Raw genomic sequence first — 18011 nt, 5'->3', positions numbered from 1 at the left:
TTCATAAATGGCGAACCACAACGCAACACACTGATCTATTTGACAAACTTGAGTGTAATTGCTGTCGATTCAGAGAAAAAAATATATATTTTTGTGTTTATATATATATATACATACACACACACACATACATACATACAGTACCAGTCAAAAGTTTGGACACACCTACTCATTCCAGGCTTTTTCTTTATTTTTACTATTTTCTACATTGTAGAATAATAGTGAAGACAAACTATGAAATAACACATATGGAATAATTTAGTAACCAAAAAAAAGTGTTAAATCAAAACATATTTTCTATTTTAGATTCTTAAAAGTAGCCACCCTTTGCCTTTGACAGCTTTGCATACTCTTGGCATTCTCTCAACCAGCTTCATGAGGTAGTCACCTGGAATGCATTTCAATTAACAAGTGTGCATTCTTAAAAGTTCATTTGTGGAATCTCTTTCCTTAATGCATTTGAGCCAATCAGTTGTGTTGTGACAAGGTTGGGTTGGTATACAGAAGATAGCCCGATTTGGTAAAAGACCAAGTCCATATTAATGGAAAGAAAAGCTCAAATAGGCAAAAGAGAAATGACAGTCCATCATTACTTTAAGACAAAGGTCAGCCAATTCAGAAAACTTCAAGAACTTTCAAAGTTTCTTCAAGTGCAGTTGCAAAAACTATCAAACGCTATGATGAAACTGGCTCTCATGAGGACCACCACAGGAAAGGAAGACCCAGTTACCTCTGCTGCAGAGGATGTTCATTAGAGTTACCTACCTCGGAAATCGGCAATTAACTACACCTCAGATTGCAGCCCAAATAAATGCTTCACAGAGTTCAAGTAACAGACATCTCAACATCAACTGTTCAGAGGAGGCTGCCTGAATCAGGCCTTCATGGTCGAACTGCTGCAAAGAAACAATTACTAAAGGACACCAATAAGAATAACAGACTTGCTTGGGCCAAGAAACACGAGCAATGGACATTAGACCGGTGGAAATCTGGTTCCCAACGTGAAGCACGGAGGTGGTGTGATGGTGTGGGGTTGCTTTGTTGGTGACACTGCGATTTATTTAGGATTCAAGGTACGCTTAACCAGCATGGCTACCACAGCATTCTGTAGCAATACGCCATCCCATCTGGTTTGCGCTTAGTGGGACTATCATTTGTTTTTCAACAGGACAATGACCCAAAACACACCTCCAGGCTGTGTAAGGGCTATTTGACCAAGAAGGAGAGTGATGGAGTGCTGCATCAGATGACCTGGCCTCCACAATCACCCGACCTCAACCCAATTGAGATGGTTTGGGATGAGTCGGACCGCAGAGTGAAGGAAAAGCAACCAACAAGTGCTCAGCATATGCGGGAACTCCTTCAAGACTGTTGGAAAAGCATTCCAGGTGACTACCTCATGAAGCTCATGAAGGGGGCGGCAGGTAGCCTAGTGATTAGAGCGTTGGACTAGTAACCGAAAGGTTGCAAAATCGAATCCCTGAGCTGACAAGGTAAAAATCTGTCGTTCTGCCCCTGAACAAGGCACTGTTCATAGGCCGTCATTGAAAATAAGAATTTGTTCTTAACTGGCTTGCCTAGTTAAATAAAGGTTAAAAAAATATACAACATTTAAAAGCTGGTTGAGAGAATGCAAAGAGTGTGCAAAGCTGTCATCAAGGCAAAGGGTGGCTACTTTGAAGAATCTAAAATATATTTTAACTTGTTTAACACTTTGTTTTGGTTACTACATGATTCTATATGTGTTATTTCATAATTTTGATGTCTTCACTATTATTCTACAATGTAGAAAATAGTAAAAAGTAAGAAAAAGCCTTGAATGGGTAGGTGTGTCCAATCTTTTGACTGGTACTATAAATAAATGGTTACTATTAAGTATTACAATCACTCCAAAATAACATCAAATAGTCAGTGTACATGCTAACCTGATAAATTAAATTTCCTAATTCCACTCAAGTAAAATATGACATAAAACATATCTCTGAGAAAGACAAGTGCTTCCTTGGGTTACTAAGGACGATAACTCAAAACAGATTTTAGACTGAAACCATCTGTGTTCATTTTACAAATGAACTCTTACTTAAATAACTGAGACAACATCTTTAAGAGATAAATAACAAAAAATAAGGACCTAGTAGCATCATTTAAGTAACTTCAAAAACATCACATACAGTACTTGTAATTTTGAAACATTCTACAATGTTAAACTTAGTGCGTTTGATTTGCACACCAGCGTGTCCTGGATGGACAGATAGAACACTTGATTTAGAAATCGGCAAAACTGACAAAAGATCCTGACAGCTAGCATTGAGTAAACAAGTGTCAATGGCACAATATAAAGCTGCATTCAAAATAGAGTCAGACTTAAAACCTACAACACTGACCATACCTTAATTCAACTATTACTTCATACATTTCCTGTCATTGCCTTGCAATAAATAGTTTACGCGAAAAGTTATATTTTGTAGACAGAAAATGGTATCTCCCAAATCAAAGAAAATAAAAGGACATACATGTAACCTACCGGTCTGCACTACCTCGGGAGAGTTGTGGTAGAGTGCTTTGGTTTTGTATTCCGCTGTTAATCCATTGAAACTAAATAGTGTCAACTAAACTACATATTCATGGATCCTTTAAGGGAAAAACGAAATCACTTTGAAAGAGATTCAATATAAAATCATAACAAGTATGGTGGTCCTTCCATATGTCTGGTCCTTAAAATGTATCTATTGCAGTCATCGGAGGATAGACTTGCAGTCGTGCAACTCGCTGACTAAAAGCTAAGCAGGGCCTGGTTCAAAGCATTTTTTATTTTAAAATCAGCAAATTAGTTGAGAGTTCAATTTGTTTAAAATGTTTTGTTCAATTTATGAACCAGAAATGTCTGTCAATGAAAATGATAGACAATTTTTCCAAATAAAAAAAAATGAGATTCAACAAAGTGCCTGAAGTGAATTGGGTCCGAGCCTGATGCTATGTGCAGTGTGTTAGCTCATCATTGAGGAGCTCTGCAGGATGGAGTTCTGCTCAGAACACACCCTCTTCAGTGGCGGAGCTCCAGAACACTCCTCTTCCTCCTGTGTGGGGAAATACAGCCAGGTTTGTTTGAATCCATGTTTTATCAGTTTTATGTTTAATCAGTAAATTGTTGGACAAACTAGGAGTTTGATATGTTGTATTAAATAGTCTTGAAAGTGCACTACCGTTCAAAGGTTTGGGGTCACTTAGAAATGTCCTTGTTTTTGAAAGAAAATCAACTTTTGTGTCCATTAAAATAACATCAAATTGATCAGAAATACAGTGTAGACGTTGTTAATGTTGTACATTACTATTGTAGCTGGAAACAGATGATTTCATTTTTATGGAATATCGACATAGGAGTGATGGTTGCTGATAATGGGCCTGTGTTCCAATGGCACGTTGTGTTAGCTAATCCAAGTTTACCATTTTAAAAGGCTAATTGATCATTAGAAAACTCTTTTGCAATTATGTTACCAAAGCTAAAAACAGTTGTTCTGATTAAAGAAGCAATAAAACTGGCCTTCTTTAGACTAGTTGAATATCTGGAGCATCAGCATTTGTGAGTTCGATAACAGGCTCAAAATGTCCAGAAACAAAGACCTTTCTTCTGAAACTCATCAGTCTATTCTTGTTCTGAGAAATGAAGGCTATTCCATGCGAGAAATTGCCAAGAAACTGAAGATCTCGTACAACACTGTGTATTACTCCCTTCACAGAACAGTGCAAACTGGCTCTAACCAGAATAGAAAGAGGAGTGGGAGGCCCCGGTGCACAACTGAGCAAGAGGACAAGTACATTAGAGTGTTTAGTTTGAGAAACTAGTCTTCCCTGTAGCTCAGTTGGTAGAGCATGGTGTTTGCAACACCAGGGTTGTGGGTTCGATTCCCACGGGGGGCCAGCACAGAAAAAAATGTATGAAATGTATGCATTCACTACTGTAAGTCGCTCTGGATAAGAGCGTCTGCTAAAATGACTAAAAAAATAAAAAAATACTGACTGGTTTTCTGATCAACACCCCTGTCATTAAGGTATCTGTGACCAACAAACGCATATATTTATTCCCAGTCATGTGAAATCCATAGATTAAGGCCGAGTTAATTTCAATTTACTGATTTTCTTATATGAACTGTAACTCAGTAAAATCTTTGAAAATTGTTGCATTTATAATTTTGTTCAGTGTAAATCGTTTGAGTGACAAAGCTGTGGTGTCGAAGTGGAATGATCATTGAGATGTTAGATGCGATTTACCTGAGTAGTGAGGGGTAACAAGTCCTCTTTAATCAGCAATGGAGGTTCGTCAGCCAGTTCACTTGGCAATGACGGCTCTGAAAAAAAAATCAAATAAATAAACATTTACTTAAAACCTCTTAAAGAATCTGAAGATATATTTGACCATATTAGTTGACATCAGAATAATTGAAAAAGATCTTCAGTTAACGTTCCCGTGTAGAGGTAAGTGTGTGTACATCTATCTGTCTGTCCGCCTCACCCTCCATGATCTCCTGGCCCAGAGTCGGGGGCTGTGAGTCATCTGTGTGGAAGTCACACAGGTTCTTGGGGCTCAGAGGTTCACTAGGCTGGGGGCTAGAGTTACTGCTGCTGTCCACTTTGGGCTGGTACGCATCAGACAGAGAGCTCTGGTTACTGTTCTCATCTGGGGAGGAAGAGAGTACAGGGAATAGGAGGAAATGGAAAGAGCTCTAGGCCAGCATATGGTGAGGTCATACAGTGCATTCGGAAAGTATTCGGACCCCTTGACTTTTTCACATTTTGTTACATTACAGCCTTATTCTAAAATGGATTTTAAAAATCCTCATGAATCTACACACAATAGCCCATAATGACAAAGCAAAAAAACATGTTTGCAAATGTATTAAAAATCAACAAAAAAACCCCAAGAAAAATCACATTTACATTAGGTATTCAGACCCGTTACTCCTTTGGCAGCGATTACAGCCATGAGTCTTATTGGGTTTGATGCTACAAGCTTAACACACCTGTATTGGGACGTTTCTCCCATTCTTCTCTGCAGATCCTCTCAAGCTCTGTCAGGTTGGATGTGGAGCGTCGCTGCACAGCTATTTTCAGGTCTCTCCAGATATGTTCAATCGGGTTCAAGTCCTGGCTCTGGATGGGCCACTCAAGGACATTCAGAGACTTGTCCCAAAGCCACTCCTGCATTGTCTTGGCTGTGTGCTTAGGGTCGTTGTCCTGTTGGAAGGTGAACCAGTTGGAAGGGTAGCGCTCTGAAGCAGGTTATCATCAAGGATCTCTGTGTACTTTGCTCCATTCATCTTTTGCTCAATCCTGACTAGTCTCCCAGTCCCTGCCACTGAAAAACATCCCCATAGCATGATGCTGCCACCGCCACCATGCTTCACCGTAGGGATGGTGCCAGGTTTCCTCCAGACGTGATGCTTGGCATTCAGGCCAAATAATTTAATCTTAGTTTCATCACACCAGAGAATCTTGTGCCTTTTGGCAAACTCCAAGTGGCCTGTCATGAGCCTTTTACTGAGGAGTGGCTTCCAACTGGCCACTCTACCATAAAGCCCTGATTGGTGGAGTGCTGCAGAGATGGTTGTCCTTCTGGAAGATTCTCCCATCTCCACGGAGGAACTCTGGAGCTCTGTCAGAGTGACCATCGGGTTCTTGAACACCTTCCTGACCAAGTCCCTTGTCACCCGATTGCTCAGTTTGGCCTGGCGGCCAGCTCTAGGAAGAGTCTTGGTGGGTCCAAACTTCTTCCATTTTAGAATGATGGAGGCCACTGTGTTCTTTGGGACCTTCAATGCTGCAGACATTTTTTGATACCATTCCCCAGATCTGTGCTTCGACGCAATCCTGTCTCTGAGCTTTACGGACAATTCGTTCAACCTCATGGCTTGGTTTTTGCTCTGACAAACACTGTCAACTGTGGGACCTTATATAGACAGGTGTGTGCCTTTCCAAATCATGTCCAGTCAATTGAATGAACAGGTGGACTTCAATCAAGGAAAGGAAAGGGGGATACCTAGTCAGTTGTACAACTGAATGCATTCAACTGAAATGTGTCTTCCGCATTTAACCCAACCCCTCTGATTCAGAGAGCTGTGGGGTGCTGCATTAGGTCGACGCCCAGGGAACAGTGGGTTAATTGCCTTGCTCAGGGGCAGAACAACAGATGTTTACCTTGTCGGCTTGGGGATTCGATCCAGCAACCTTTCAGTTACTGGCCCAACGCTCTAACCACTAGGTTACCTGAGTAGAAACATCAAGGCTGATCAATGGAAACAGGATGCACTTGAGCTCAATTTCGAGTCTCATAGCAAAGGGTCTGAATACTTATGTAAATAAGGTATCTGTTTTTATTTATAAGAAATTAGCAGACATTTTGCAAAACCTGTTTTTGCTTTGTCATTGTGGGGTATTGTGTGTAGAGTGATGAGGGGGAAAGAATTTAACTCATTTTTGAATAAGGCTGTAACGTACCAAATGTGAAAAAAGTGAAGGGGATGGAATACTTTCCGAATGCACTGTATGTCACTCAAAACTGTCCTCCATCCTCACCATGAAAATCCAGATGACTTGAATGTGTGTTTTCTGAGGCTGGATCTGTGGAGAAGCTATTCAGCTCCCTGACTGCTCCAGCCGGGACCACCTTACTCTTCTCCTACAAGAAGACAAAGCATTACAAACTGACATTGCTACTTAGGTTATTAAATAAGAAAATAACTTACTTCTTTTGTATCCACCACTGGCACCCATTTGAATATCCTCAAAGATGTGTCTCCGACAGTGACCCATTTCTTCTCCCTGTAGAAAACAATGAGTGCGCTCCTTTACATTCAGATAGTTCAAGGGTCAAGTGCACCCATTGAGGTTGAAATGGAAAATGGTAAAGGTTAGGGTAGGGACGTCCCAAGGACCCCGGATTGCACAAACCGTTTACATAGCCCTTCCAGAGTGGAATTATACCAATGAATGCAACGCTATTAGTGGAAGCTGCTACAAATAAGCGAGGATACCTCACTGGCTATGGTTGGCTAGTATCTTATTGATTACTACACGACAGTCACTGCATAGTTCGCTTGCTAGTCTGTCTGTCTGTTTGTCCATTCCCCAATTATACGCAAGCTAGCGAACTAACTAGCTTTACGCAAAGTGTACTTTTGGGTCCCGCCTCTTGTTGAAAAGCCACTTGTCTCGAGGGAGAAAGCTTCACAGTGATAATCATTGGCTGTGCTCTCGGTCTTTCACTGTCATTCTGTCTCAAACCACGCCTCCATGTCGCTGAACTTTCTGTATCGGCAATCTTTTATGATCTTTCACACAAATAAATAGTGTTGTACTAACCATCTTCTGACCCTCTCAATGGCCGCCATCACCTTCTTCATGTCATCTTTAGCGCGGCTTCGTGTCTCAGCGCGAACCGAGCGTCCAGACATCTTTGTGCTTGGTTTTAGTTTTATTTGCCTCCGACAGACTGTTTAGCTTTAGCTAGCTCTCCGTCCTGCCCACCGAATCTCGCGAGCTTTTGGGACCCATTCACTTCTTGTTCTCACAGAACGCCCTCACGAAATGTGCATGTGTTTACATGAAGTTACCATCTGGGGGGTCACTTGTTACATTGCAGTTACACTGGCATCACAAAGGCCTTGTCTGGACTTGACAGTTCATGTAGCTTTCTTGTTCTTATCATGGAATTCTACACCTACATTTAAATGTATCTACCGTGTCTCTCCAATAAAAAAAATGTGTTTCTCCTTGCTCCCTCAGGACAACAGATGTGCTTTATTTCAAAGGGATATTGTGTCTATTCCTTATGTCACAACTTACTGGAATACATTTGTCAATAATATCTGTTTGAAAAAAGTCTGGTTATTACCACACAAATACCTGCTAGTTAATAAGGTCAAAGAGGTCTCTTTCGAAATGATCCATAAGTATTACCCTGCGAATCATTACCTGAAGAAACTCAAAAAAAGACATTAACATTAACTGAACTTTTTGTGTTGAGCATCCAGAAACAGTTTTGCATTTATTTTGGCATTGTCTACATGTAAAGAAATTATGACAAGATATTTATAGTTTTATAATTGGTATATTCTTGATGACCTTTGTTTATTATGGGAGAATGTGCTGCTCGGTTTCCTTAACTATAATAAGGATAGAGGAAAAACAATTTTACCTCATGAATCTAATTGTGCTAATGGAACATTTTCATATTCATAAATGTACATTCACTAATGTAAAAACACTCTTCCATGTTTTCTATGAGGAATTCTAGTAGTACATTAATACCATTTTACATTACTGGTGTTTCTGCAATAATTTTAAAAAATAAACCCCAAAAAATCTAATTCTAATACGTTTTTTTTTATCATTAAAACCAGGAACGTATTTCCTCACCAGTGATATTTCCTAGCCTCTCGCTCCCAAAACATACATTTTATGGAGAGCTGTGGGCGAATTGCTGAAGACGTCGCCCACTGTATGCGCTTTAGGTAGCCTGATTGCATCCAGAGTGAAGAGAATCCCTGACCACACAATGCATCGCTGACCACCAGTAGTTGGTTACTGCCATCAAGTTGTTGTGTTATCAGATTTAGGTGCTTCCACCGTTTGCAAAATGCATACTGGCATTTGAATATGTTGCGGGCAAAAGGGAGTCCCGACACAATGTGGGCACAGTAGATTTAAAAAATGTTTTAACTAGGCAAGTCAATTAAGAACAAATTCTTAATTTGTTCTACCCCGGCCAAACCCTAACCCGGACGACGCTGGGCCAATTGTGCACCGCCCAATGGGACTCCCAATCACAGCCTGGAATCGAACCAGGGTCTGTAGTGACACCTCTAACCCTGAGATGCAGTGTCTTAGACCACTACACCTACATTTAAATGTAGGTGTAGACGCATGTGTTCGGTATTCCATCAGAACACAAAAGCTGCATGAACTGTCAAGTCTAGACACCGAGTGTACAAAACATTAGGAACACTTTCTTAATATTGAGTTGCACCCCTTTTGCCCTCAATAACCTAAATTCATTGGGCATGGACTACAAGGTGTCGAAAGCGTTCCACAGGGATGCTTCCCACAGTTGTCAAGCTGGCTGGATGTACTTTGGGTGGTGGACCATTCTTTATACACATGAAAAACTATTGAGTGTGAAAAAACCCAGCAGGATTGCAGTTCTTGACACACTCAAACTGGTGCACCTGGTACCTACTACCATACCCCATTCAAAGGCACTTCAATCTTTTGTCTTGCCCATTCACCCTCTGAATGGCACACATACACAATCCATGTCTCAATTGTCTCAAGGCTTAAAAATCCTTCTTTAACCTTTCTCCTCCCCTTCATCTACACTAATTGAAGTGGATTTAACATGCGATGTAATTGGGATCATAGCATTCACCTGGATAGGATGTCATGGAAATTGTTAGTTTAGTATGTCTTATGTTTCTACAGAGGAACTGTAGAAACACAAGGCACCCCAGCTGAATTCTGGTCCTATTATCCAACAAATGTTTGTGTTGCCAAAGAAAAGCAAGCTCTTCTATAGTAGTAGGATTACTGGTCCAAGAAGAGAGAGAACATAGTATTCCTGACTTCAAAGCAGGCAGAGCATTCACAAAACAAAACAGAGCCATATTTCTATAGAAACATATCATGATTTATTTATTAAAACCAGCATGCAAATGCCACATCCCTGACAGGAGTCGAATCGCATGCCATTCTGTGGAGGCAGTGTGTGAGAGAAGGGGAGGAAGAGAGAGATCAAAATAGGGGTCTACACAGCCAACCTAGGGGGGGCTTTAGTTCTTTAATCCTTGGGTGCTGTGAGCACAGTGTCCAGCGCACTCTGCGCCTCCTGTATCTGCTGTTTTAGCCTTTGTTTCATGCCCTCGTTCTGGGCCTTCTTCAGCATGGCCTGCATGTCCTGGATGGCCGCACGGTAGCCCGGCGCATTGTGGAACACACGTACCGCCCGGTCCCCGCTGCACACCAGGTAGCGGCTGTTGATGTCAAACCTCAGATCAGTGATCTCCTCGCTGTGGACTCCGTGGAACTCCTCCTCCAGCTGACCCGTGGAGGTGCTGTACATGGCCACGCTGCAGCTGTTGGAGATGGCCACCACTCGGGCGTCCGGCGACAGGGCCACACGGCTTCCCTCCGACGACTGGCAAGGCACTGACTTCAGTAGGTAGGGGTCCTGTTGCTTCTTGTACTCCACATCCGTGTCCCACAGTCGCCACGTGCCGTCCTTGGACACGGTGGCCATTCTGGGGGAAACAAAAGACGGTTTCACATACCTCAATGGGGGAAATCTACCTTATGAACGTTATCATAATGTCATCCATGGAAATCAACCATCAATGTTTTGATAGGATACCACACAATGCATGCCTTACCTGCGTGAGTCGTTAGAGAACGCAAAGGAGTGGACTCCAGCTGAATGGCCCTTTAGGTCGAAGGCGCGGGCCACCTCTTTGAACTCGCCACCCTTCCCGAAGCACACCTCCCACACCTTCACATCAGGAGTGAAGCCACAGGAGGCAACAAACCTGAAGACAGAAAACCATCCAGAAATGATGTACCTGAGAATACTATTACATTAGCTATAAAACCCGCACAGACACGTTTAGGGTACGGACCTGCCACATGGTGAGATGGCAGCGTAGGAGTTGGTCATCTGGTTGGTGATGATAGAGGCCAGTACCTCTCCTTTCAGGTCCCAGATGAGGATGTTGGTGTCAGTGGAGGCACTCATGATGAACTTGCCTGGAACACAGAAACCAATAAGGGAGACAGATGAGATTTTAGACTGGAACAAGGGTCTCTTTCATAACGTCTAATAGTCATTCATCAGTCAATAATCATAAAAATGAGCATATCACACATTCACATCTTCCTGCCTTTTAGTCATTCAGTCTGAATACACTTAGCCATCATACCCGTCTCTGCGATGCCGATGTTGATGACATTGGTCTTGTGTTTCTGAGGGAAGTCTTCAGGGGCAGCTTTGAAAGTGAAACTACCATCATCCTTCTTGGTCATCTTGAATATGCGAATAGTATCTCCGTTAGCCAGCCAAGTAATGAAGGCCCTGCATACCAAGACAGAGTAAAAATAAGTATAGAAAGACAAGAGGCTCTCTATCCATCCATCCATCTATCTACAGTGCATTCGGAAAGTATTCAGACCCTTTGACCTTTTCCACATTTTGTTACGTTGCCCCTTTGCTCAATTTTGTGTCTCATAGCAAAAGGTCTGAATACTTATGTAAATAAGGTATTTCTGTTTATTATTTAATACATTTGCAAATGTTTCTAAAAACGTATTTTTGATGAGGGAAAAAAACATTTTAATCCCTTTTATAATAAGGATGTAACGTAACAAAATGTGGAAAAAGTCAAGGGGTCTGAATACTTTCCGAATGTACTGTATCTATACCCTTTGTTCTGGACATGCGTGTGTGTGTGTATGTACTTTGAGTCAGGGCTGAAGCGGACCAGCGTGGCGTGGTCCAGCTCTACGTTGGCCCTCAGACATTTATGGTCTCTGTCCAGGAAGTCCTTGGTGCTCCATATCCTGACAGTGCGGTCGTCAGCACAAGTAGCTAGGTACTTCCCATTGCTGCTGAAGTCCAGGGACGTCACATTGCCACTGTGACTCTGGGGAGAAAGACAGAGACGAGTCAGTCAAGCTGTTGTCGAATTTCCCCTACACTGACTGACAGTCCTCTCATCCAACCACCATTCACCTGTCCAATCCCCCTCCAGCAGAAGCGGGTCTTCAGCCAATCCACCAGGTTAAACACTCACACCTGTCACTAATCAATGTGCAGACCAAACTTTACAGTTTGCAGAAGTGTTTTTTTGCAATACCTTTTGTGTTTTTGGATGCGTTTATGATAAGTTTGTTCTTATTTCTTGATTTATATTATCATTTGATTGGAGAACATTTACTGTTATTATTTCCCTTCCTTGTTTTTCCAGTTAATCATCTCCAACCATTGTGAATGAGTGGGCATCAGCCTTTTAAACTGCAACCTCCATCTCTGTGCTTTAATAGATACCACCATGATAGCCCCAACTCAAACCAGCAACTTAAACTCTGATCAGTTTTTACACAATCGATGATCAAGCATCAGATAATTCTGTAACCTCGTCACACACCGTTGTCATTACATATTTTTTTTATTTTACCATTATTTAACTAGGCAAGTTTGTAAATAACAATTTGTTCTTAACTATGACGGCCTAACAAAAGGCAAAAGGCCTCCTGCGGAGACGTGGGCTGGGATAAACAATATAGAACAAAAACACATCGCAACAAGAGAGACAATACAACACTACATAAAGAGAGACCTAAGACAACAACATAGCATGGCAGCAACATGACAACATAGCTTGGTAGCAACACAACAACATAGTAGCAACACAACATGACAACAACATGGTAGCAACACAACATTGCAGCAGCACAAAAAAATGGTACAAACATTATTGGGCACAGACAACAGCACCAAAGGGCAAGAAGGTAGAGACAACAATACATCACACAAAACAGCCACAACTGTCAGTTAGCGTGTCCATGATTGAGTCTTTGAATGAAGAGATTGAGATAAAACTGTCCAGTTTGAGTGTTTGTTGCAGCTCGTTCCAGTCGCTAGCTGCAGCAAACTGAAAAGACGAGTGACCCAGGGATGTGTGTGCTTTGGGGAGCTTTAACAGAATGTGACTGGCAGAACGGGTGTTGTATGTGGAGGATGAGGGCTGCAGTAGTTATCTCAGATAGGGGGGAGTGAGGCCTAAGAGGATTTTAAGAATCAACCTGTGGGTCTTGCGACAGGTATACAGAGATTACCAGTTTACAGAAGAGTATAGAGAGCAGTGATGTGTCCTATAAGGAGCATTGGTGGCAAATCTGATGCCCGAATGGTAAAGAACATCTACCCGCTCGAAAGCACCCTTACCTGCCGATCTATAAATTAAGTCTTTATAATCTAGCATGGGTAGGATGGTCATCTGAATCAGGGTTAGTTTGGCAGCTGGGGTGAAAGAGGAGCGATGACGATAGAGGAAACCAAGTCTAGATTTAACTTTCGCCTGCAGCTTTGATATGTGCAGAGAGAAGCCATACTCCCAAGTACTTGTGCCTTGTTGGTGCAGCTTATCATGCATTAAACAACTGGCTTGTGTGCTGGTTCTTGTAGATAAACTTCTTAGCGACCCTTGGCAATGACATCATTCACTCTAGTAAATGGCAGATTATGCCCAAATATGTCCAGAGAGGAAAAGGCGAAGCGAGAGGATTACTCTACCCAAAATCTGTCCGCGTGAGATAAGCAGACCAAGTTGGGATTTTTTATATGGAGGACTATGAGAGAGTGTTGAATTACGTGAGGCTTATTTGACCGAATAGAGGTTTTGTAATGTTTAGGCTTTTACAAAATGTACTGATATAAGTGGATACATGTGGCATTCTGGCAACTTTGAAAAAAAAAAAAAACTGTTGTTCACACGTGTATCTGCCCTCATTGGCTAGAATGGTCCCACCTGATCTCGCCTCCCATCTCTGAGGACATGCATTTCCATTGTTAGAGCGGTCACTCAACTATCTTGTCAATATAATAGATCTTTGATATGGCGTAATATGGGTTTCACAGTATGTGAAGCATGGCCCACCTTCAAGGAGGATGCCAGGAGAGGATGGCTGAAGGTTTGCTGCTGGGCTTTCTCCTTGCGAGGACGCTGTTGTTTCTGTTTCTTGGCAGTGGAAGCCTTCACTGCACTTTCCTCTGCTGCAGGGAATGAAATGGCATCTCGTTACACAAGACGTTCAATATGACACTTTCTAGTAACTTCCATTATCAAAATGTTCAAACTTCTGGCTGCTTTCTCCTCTGGAAACGGTAAATGTTTTGAATCAACATCTTACAATTCTGTAACAAAACAATGTTTTAGTCAGAGATCCCATTAAATTGCTAGACGGGCAAAACGGCAGCCATATTGGTCTAAGAGAAATCCGGTGTAATTGGAATTAATGGTAGTAGAGGCATAATCCTTATTTACTAATGCAGGAAAATAAAAGGTGTTTGATATCAGAAATTGTGTAATATAATTATTGTCAACCTAAAATAGTCAAATAATTATAAATACAGTTTATAAGGGTTTTATACAAATGGTCTGTACAAATAGCCTCTAAAATATATGTAAACAAACCATAAATGTCTACATTTTTGTTTCCTTGGAAAGCTTTGAGTGATATGATACAATATCGGTATTTGTTGCATTTACAACTTGTCTAAGTCTTAACATTAACTGATTTCAGCCAGTCTATGGTGCAGGATTGACTACATTGTTTGAATGGAATGTTGGCATATTGGCAGTTAATTTGGAAAATTCTAAAACTGGCTGCCTAGTTAGCTAACAAACAGTGCAGATACATTCTTTAAATTCATTATTTTACACAATATCTTATCACAGAACTGGCAAACCATGGTTGACCAACTCCCTGACCCACAGAAGTATGAATTAGAATACTAATTAATTTAATAAAGTAATTTAATCGGATCTCTATGGACTGACCTTTATCCCATCATAAGAAGATTAATGTCCCTTCTAATATTCTAATTCTATGGTTTTGGTCACCATTTAATTCAATCTTTCTTCCAGCAACAAGTTTATGGCTGGCTTCGGGACATGTAGAGAATTTTGACCTGGTGCCAATACTTATAAATGAATATATCTATTCTAACTATCATCAAGGGTCACTGGCTTATATTACATTGTGTAACTTGCACCTGTTTGACACAGCTAGCTAACGTTAGTACAATAGCAATCCATAGCAACAAGACATGCAAACAAGTGAGAGGAGCAATTTACCAACTGAGTCCTCTTCTTTCTGCTCTAGTTGATCACTTATTTCTCCTTTCTGCTTTCCCACAGCGATTGCGACCAAAATTATCAGCATTCCTATTAATACGGTCAAGGCAATAAGAGCAGCAAACTCCATCTTTGCACAGTTTGTGACACGTTAGCACTGGCTAAAATTATAGCTAACTGAAGCTAGCTAGCAAACTCTGAGAGGCTAGCCTGGGTAACGTTAGCTACTTGCTGTGCATGCAGCTTTGCTCAGCTTGCAATATCGGTGTTTTTAAATATAAATAATGTTGTAGTTATTAACTGTGTGACACCCAAAAACGACTACTCTAACTTGCTTTACAAATGCATAAACATTCGTCTTCATTCAGTTTCTGAAGTAAGTAGCAGAGCACGGTAAAAGACAGTACAGTATGAAACTGTCGCACGGTCGTAGGCACTGAGTTCTAACGTAAATCGATACCTACATTTTTCATCGGGCAGTAAAGTTTTTTTGTTGTTTGTTTGGCAGTAAAGTATATTGCCCACTTGCAGAAACGTGGGTGTCGTGGAGATATATTAATGTAGTTGTACATAATGATAACACATTCTCTGTAAATAAAATAAAGGTTTACTCTAAACTAGTTTTCTAACAATGGCTTTGTACGTGAAAGCTGCCGAGAAGTGGAGAGGAAGCAGGCTGCTGTATAGACTGGTTTACGACAGTACATTTCAGGTAATTTGCTACAGTGTATTAGCTAGCTAACGCCTTGCTCTGTCAACATTTACCACGTAGCTAACCAGTAAACATCAAATAACACAGGCAACACCTTGCTGTTCATGCCTAGAAGCTAAAGATATTTTCTGCAGAGATTAACTTTACAGCAGTACTGTGGGTGTTAATATTGTTAACAATAATGCTCTCACCTCACCAGAATGTCAAGCATCTGTTTGCCCTGGTGTGAGACACAGAAGTTTTCATCTACCCTCCAAGAGATCATTGAGTCTACAAAGCTCCTCAAACAAACTAAAATAAAAATTAATCTTGCCAAGGACCTGGTAATGTGAAACACATTGGACAATTGTCACCCCCATAGGCCCTTTTTGAACAAAAAAACATTTTTTTTTTAACTAGGCAAGTCAGTTAAGAACAAATTCTTATTTACAGTGACCAATTGAGCGCTGCCCTATGGGACTACCAATCACAGCCGGTTGTGATACAGCCTGAATTCTAACCAGGGTGTCTGTAGTGATGCCTCTATCACTGATATGCAGTGCCTTAGACCACTGCGCCACTCGGGAGCTCCATTCAGTCCCTCAAACATATAGTTCTTCAAGCCTGATATTTAATATGCAGGCATTTGTTTCGACCCAGACGAACACACCTGATTATGTACTGTAATTGATTCAGGCGTGCTACAACATGGATAGAACAAAAGCTGCACCCTGTGGATCAGATCCCCATGGACCAAGATTGAAGAACACTCCCTCAACACCATGGCTGGTCACTTATCTCTTGTTTGGTCCTGTCCATTACACAGGTTCTGGTGTATGACCTGGTTGTTGGTAAGGGGCTGAAGTGTGGCGCGGCCTGGAAGGCTCTGATGATGAAGCACTGCTCCAGGCTGCCCTGGCCCGCATGAAGATCAAGCAGAAGGTCAGCTGCAACCAGGACCTACACTCCTCCAGTCTCCAGCAGCCTGAAGGTTGGATTGATTGATCCTTATTACTCCTGTTAGAAATTTTAGAAAATAAGACATTTGAGCTGCAAAGAGAGAGTGGCATAGTAGTCTTAGATACAAAATATATGTGCACTAATATTACTGACTTAGTAACATGCTTCTGAAGTCTGTACAGCTAGTCAACTTTTTTGCATTATTCACACTGTCTGGGATACTTCACTGGAAATATGTTAAATATTACTTCCTCAGGCTATCAGCTCCCAAGGTATGTGTGTGTGAACATATTAAAGACCACGGTGGAGGACGCCATCAATTACCTAAAGAGAGAGGGCTTTCGCCTACCTGGGACAGGCCTACAAGTCAGTCAGTGACAAGCCTGGGATGTTTCTTCATTCCCTGTTAATTATATTGACTAAGCATGGATTCATTCTAGTGATTGAGGTTGACATTAGGCAAATTAAAAACAAAATGTGTGTTTCTGATGTCCAGGCTCAATGACCTGAATCTGAAGGGGAAATCCTTTGTGGGTGACCTGCAACTTTCAGACCTGCTGGTTGTCTCTGCAAAGACAGACTTCCATGACCACAATCTCTACAAGGCTGGCCACATCATTCTACAAGACAAGGTGAGGATTCTAAATGCGTCCTTCCTTCCTTCCTTGAGGTTATCACTGATCTGTACATGATTGGATGATGTTACCTTGTAAGATCTATTCTGATAAAAGAAAGAAGCTAAGATGCATTTCAAACAGGGCCCATGGACTTGCATGTCTACTACTGTCTCCCTTATATCCCAACAGGCCAGCTGTCTCCCTGCGTACTTCGTGAACCCTCTTACAGGCAGCCATGTCCTGGCTCCTGTACAGCGCCGGGGAACAAAACCAGCCACCTCGCCGCCATCATGAATAACAAAGGGTAAAGCTTGATTGAAATATGGAGGGTCAATTTCCCAGACCCAGACTAAGCATACTCATGGACTAAATACCATGTTCAATAGTCCAGCAATAGACTTATTCTGGGTCAGGGAAACTTGTCCTGTGATGTTAATCCTGAAAAAAGGTAAAGTTACAAAATGATAGCTCTTTTGATCAGATTTCAAAGTACATTGTAGGGGTTACTTGTCATTCCTCACACCTTTGACCAAAACCTCCTTTCTGGCCTGTGTTGAAGGAAACGGTTTGCCTTCGACCTGGACGCCAAGCATCTCTCCACAATGTCCACTCGCCTGCTCTGTACCGGAGTCACGTGTCAGCCGCTGGCCAATCAGGACATCCTAAAGGTGGACCCGGATGGGCCGCAGTATAGATGTGGAGTACATTCTACTTGACCCATCGTGCAGCAGATCAGGTAACAACATGACCTGTCTGTCTGAGGGGTATACTACAAAGCAGGTTCAATGAGTTAGCCCCTAACTTTGATAAACAACCAGAAATAACCATACATTTTCTGATGTAAAC

General features: G+C 41.6%; 2 protein-coding genes and 1 pseudogene across 2 annotated transcripts; 1 reads left to right on the top strand and 2 right to left on the bottom strand.

The window, feature by feature from the left end:
- Positions 1–1914: 1914 nt before the first annotated feature.
- Positions 1915–7550, bottom strand: LOC115154222 (B-cell CLL/lymphoma 7 protein family member B-A-like). The gene is made up of 6 exons (XM_029700223.1): positions 7357–7550; positions 6741–6816; positions 6571–6673; positions 4511–4675; positions 4270–4346; positions 1915–3077 (listed from the first exon to the last, which is right to left on the bottom strand). Exons 1-6 carry the CDS (start codon positions 7446–7448, stop codon positions 2988–2990), a joined length of 603 nt encoding a protein of 200 aa, XP_029556083.1. The 5' UTR covers positions 7449–7550; the 3' UTR covers positions 1915–2987.
- Positions 7551–9657: 2107 nt separating this feature from the next.
- LOC115154220 (transducin beta-like protein 2) lies at positions 9658–15325 on the bottom strand. Its single transcript, XM_029700222.1, has 7 exons — positions 14898–15325; positions 13698–13813; positions 11497–11681; positions 10962–11113; positions 10662–10788; positions 10419–10571; positions 9658–10289 (listed from the first exon to the last, which is right to left on the bottom strand). Exons 1-7 carry the CDS (start codon positions 15025–15027, stop codon positions 9830–9832), a joined length of 1323 nt encoding a protein of 440 aa, XP_029556082.1. The 5' UTR covers positions 15028–15325; the 3' UTR covers positions 9658–9829.
- Positions 15326–15505: 180 nt separating this feature from the next.
- Positions 15506–18011, top strand: LOC115154221 (probable 28S rRNA (cytosine-C(5))-methyltransferase; annotated as a pseudogene).

This window comes from Salmo trutta, chromosome 19 (assembly GCF_901001165.1).
Source record: "Salmo trutta chromosome 19, fSalTru1.1, whole genome shotgun sequence".
Taxonomy (NCBI): Eukaryota; Metazoa; Chordata; class Actinopteri; order Salmoniformes; family Salmonidae; genus Salmo; species Salmo trutta.
Note: the sequence above shows the minus strand (reverse complement) of the source record. Positions and strands in the feature narration are given on the sequence as shown.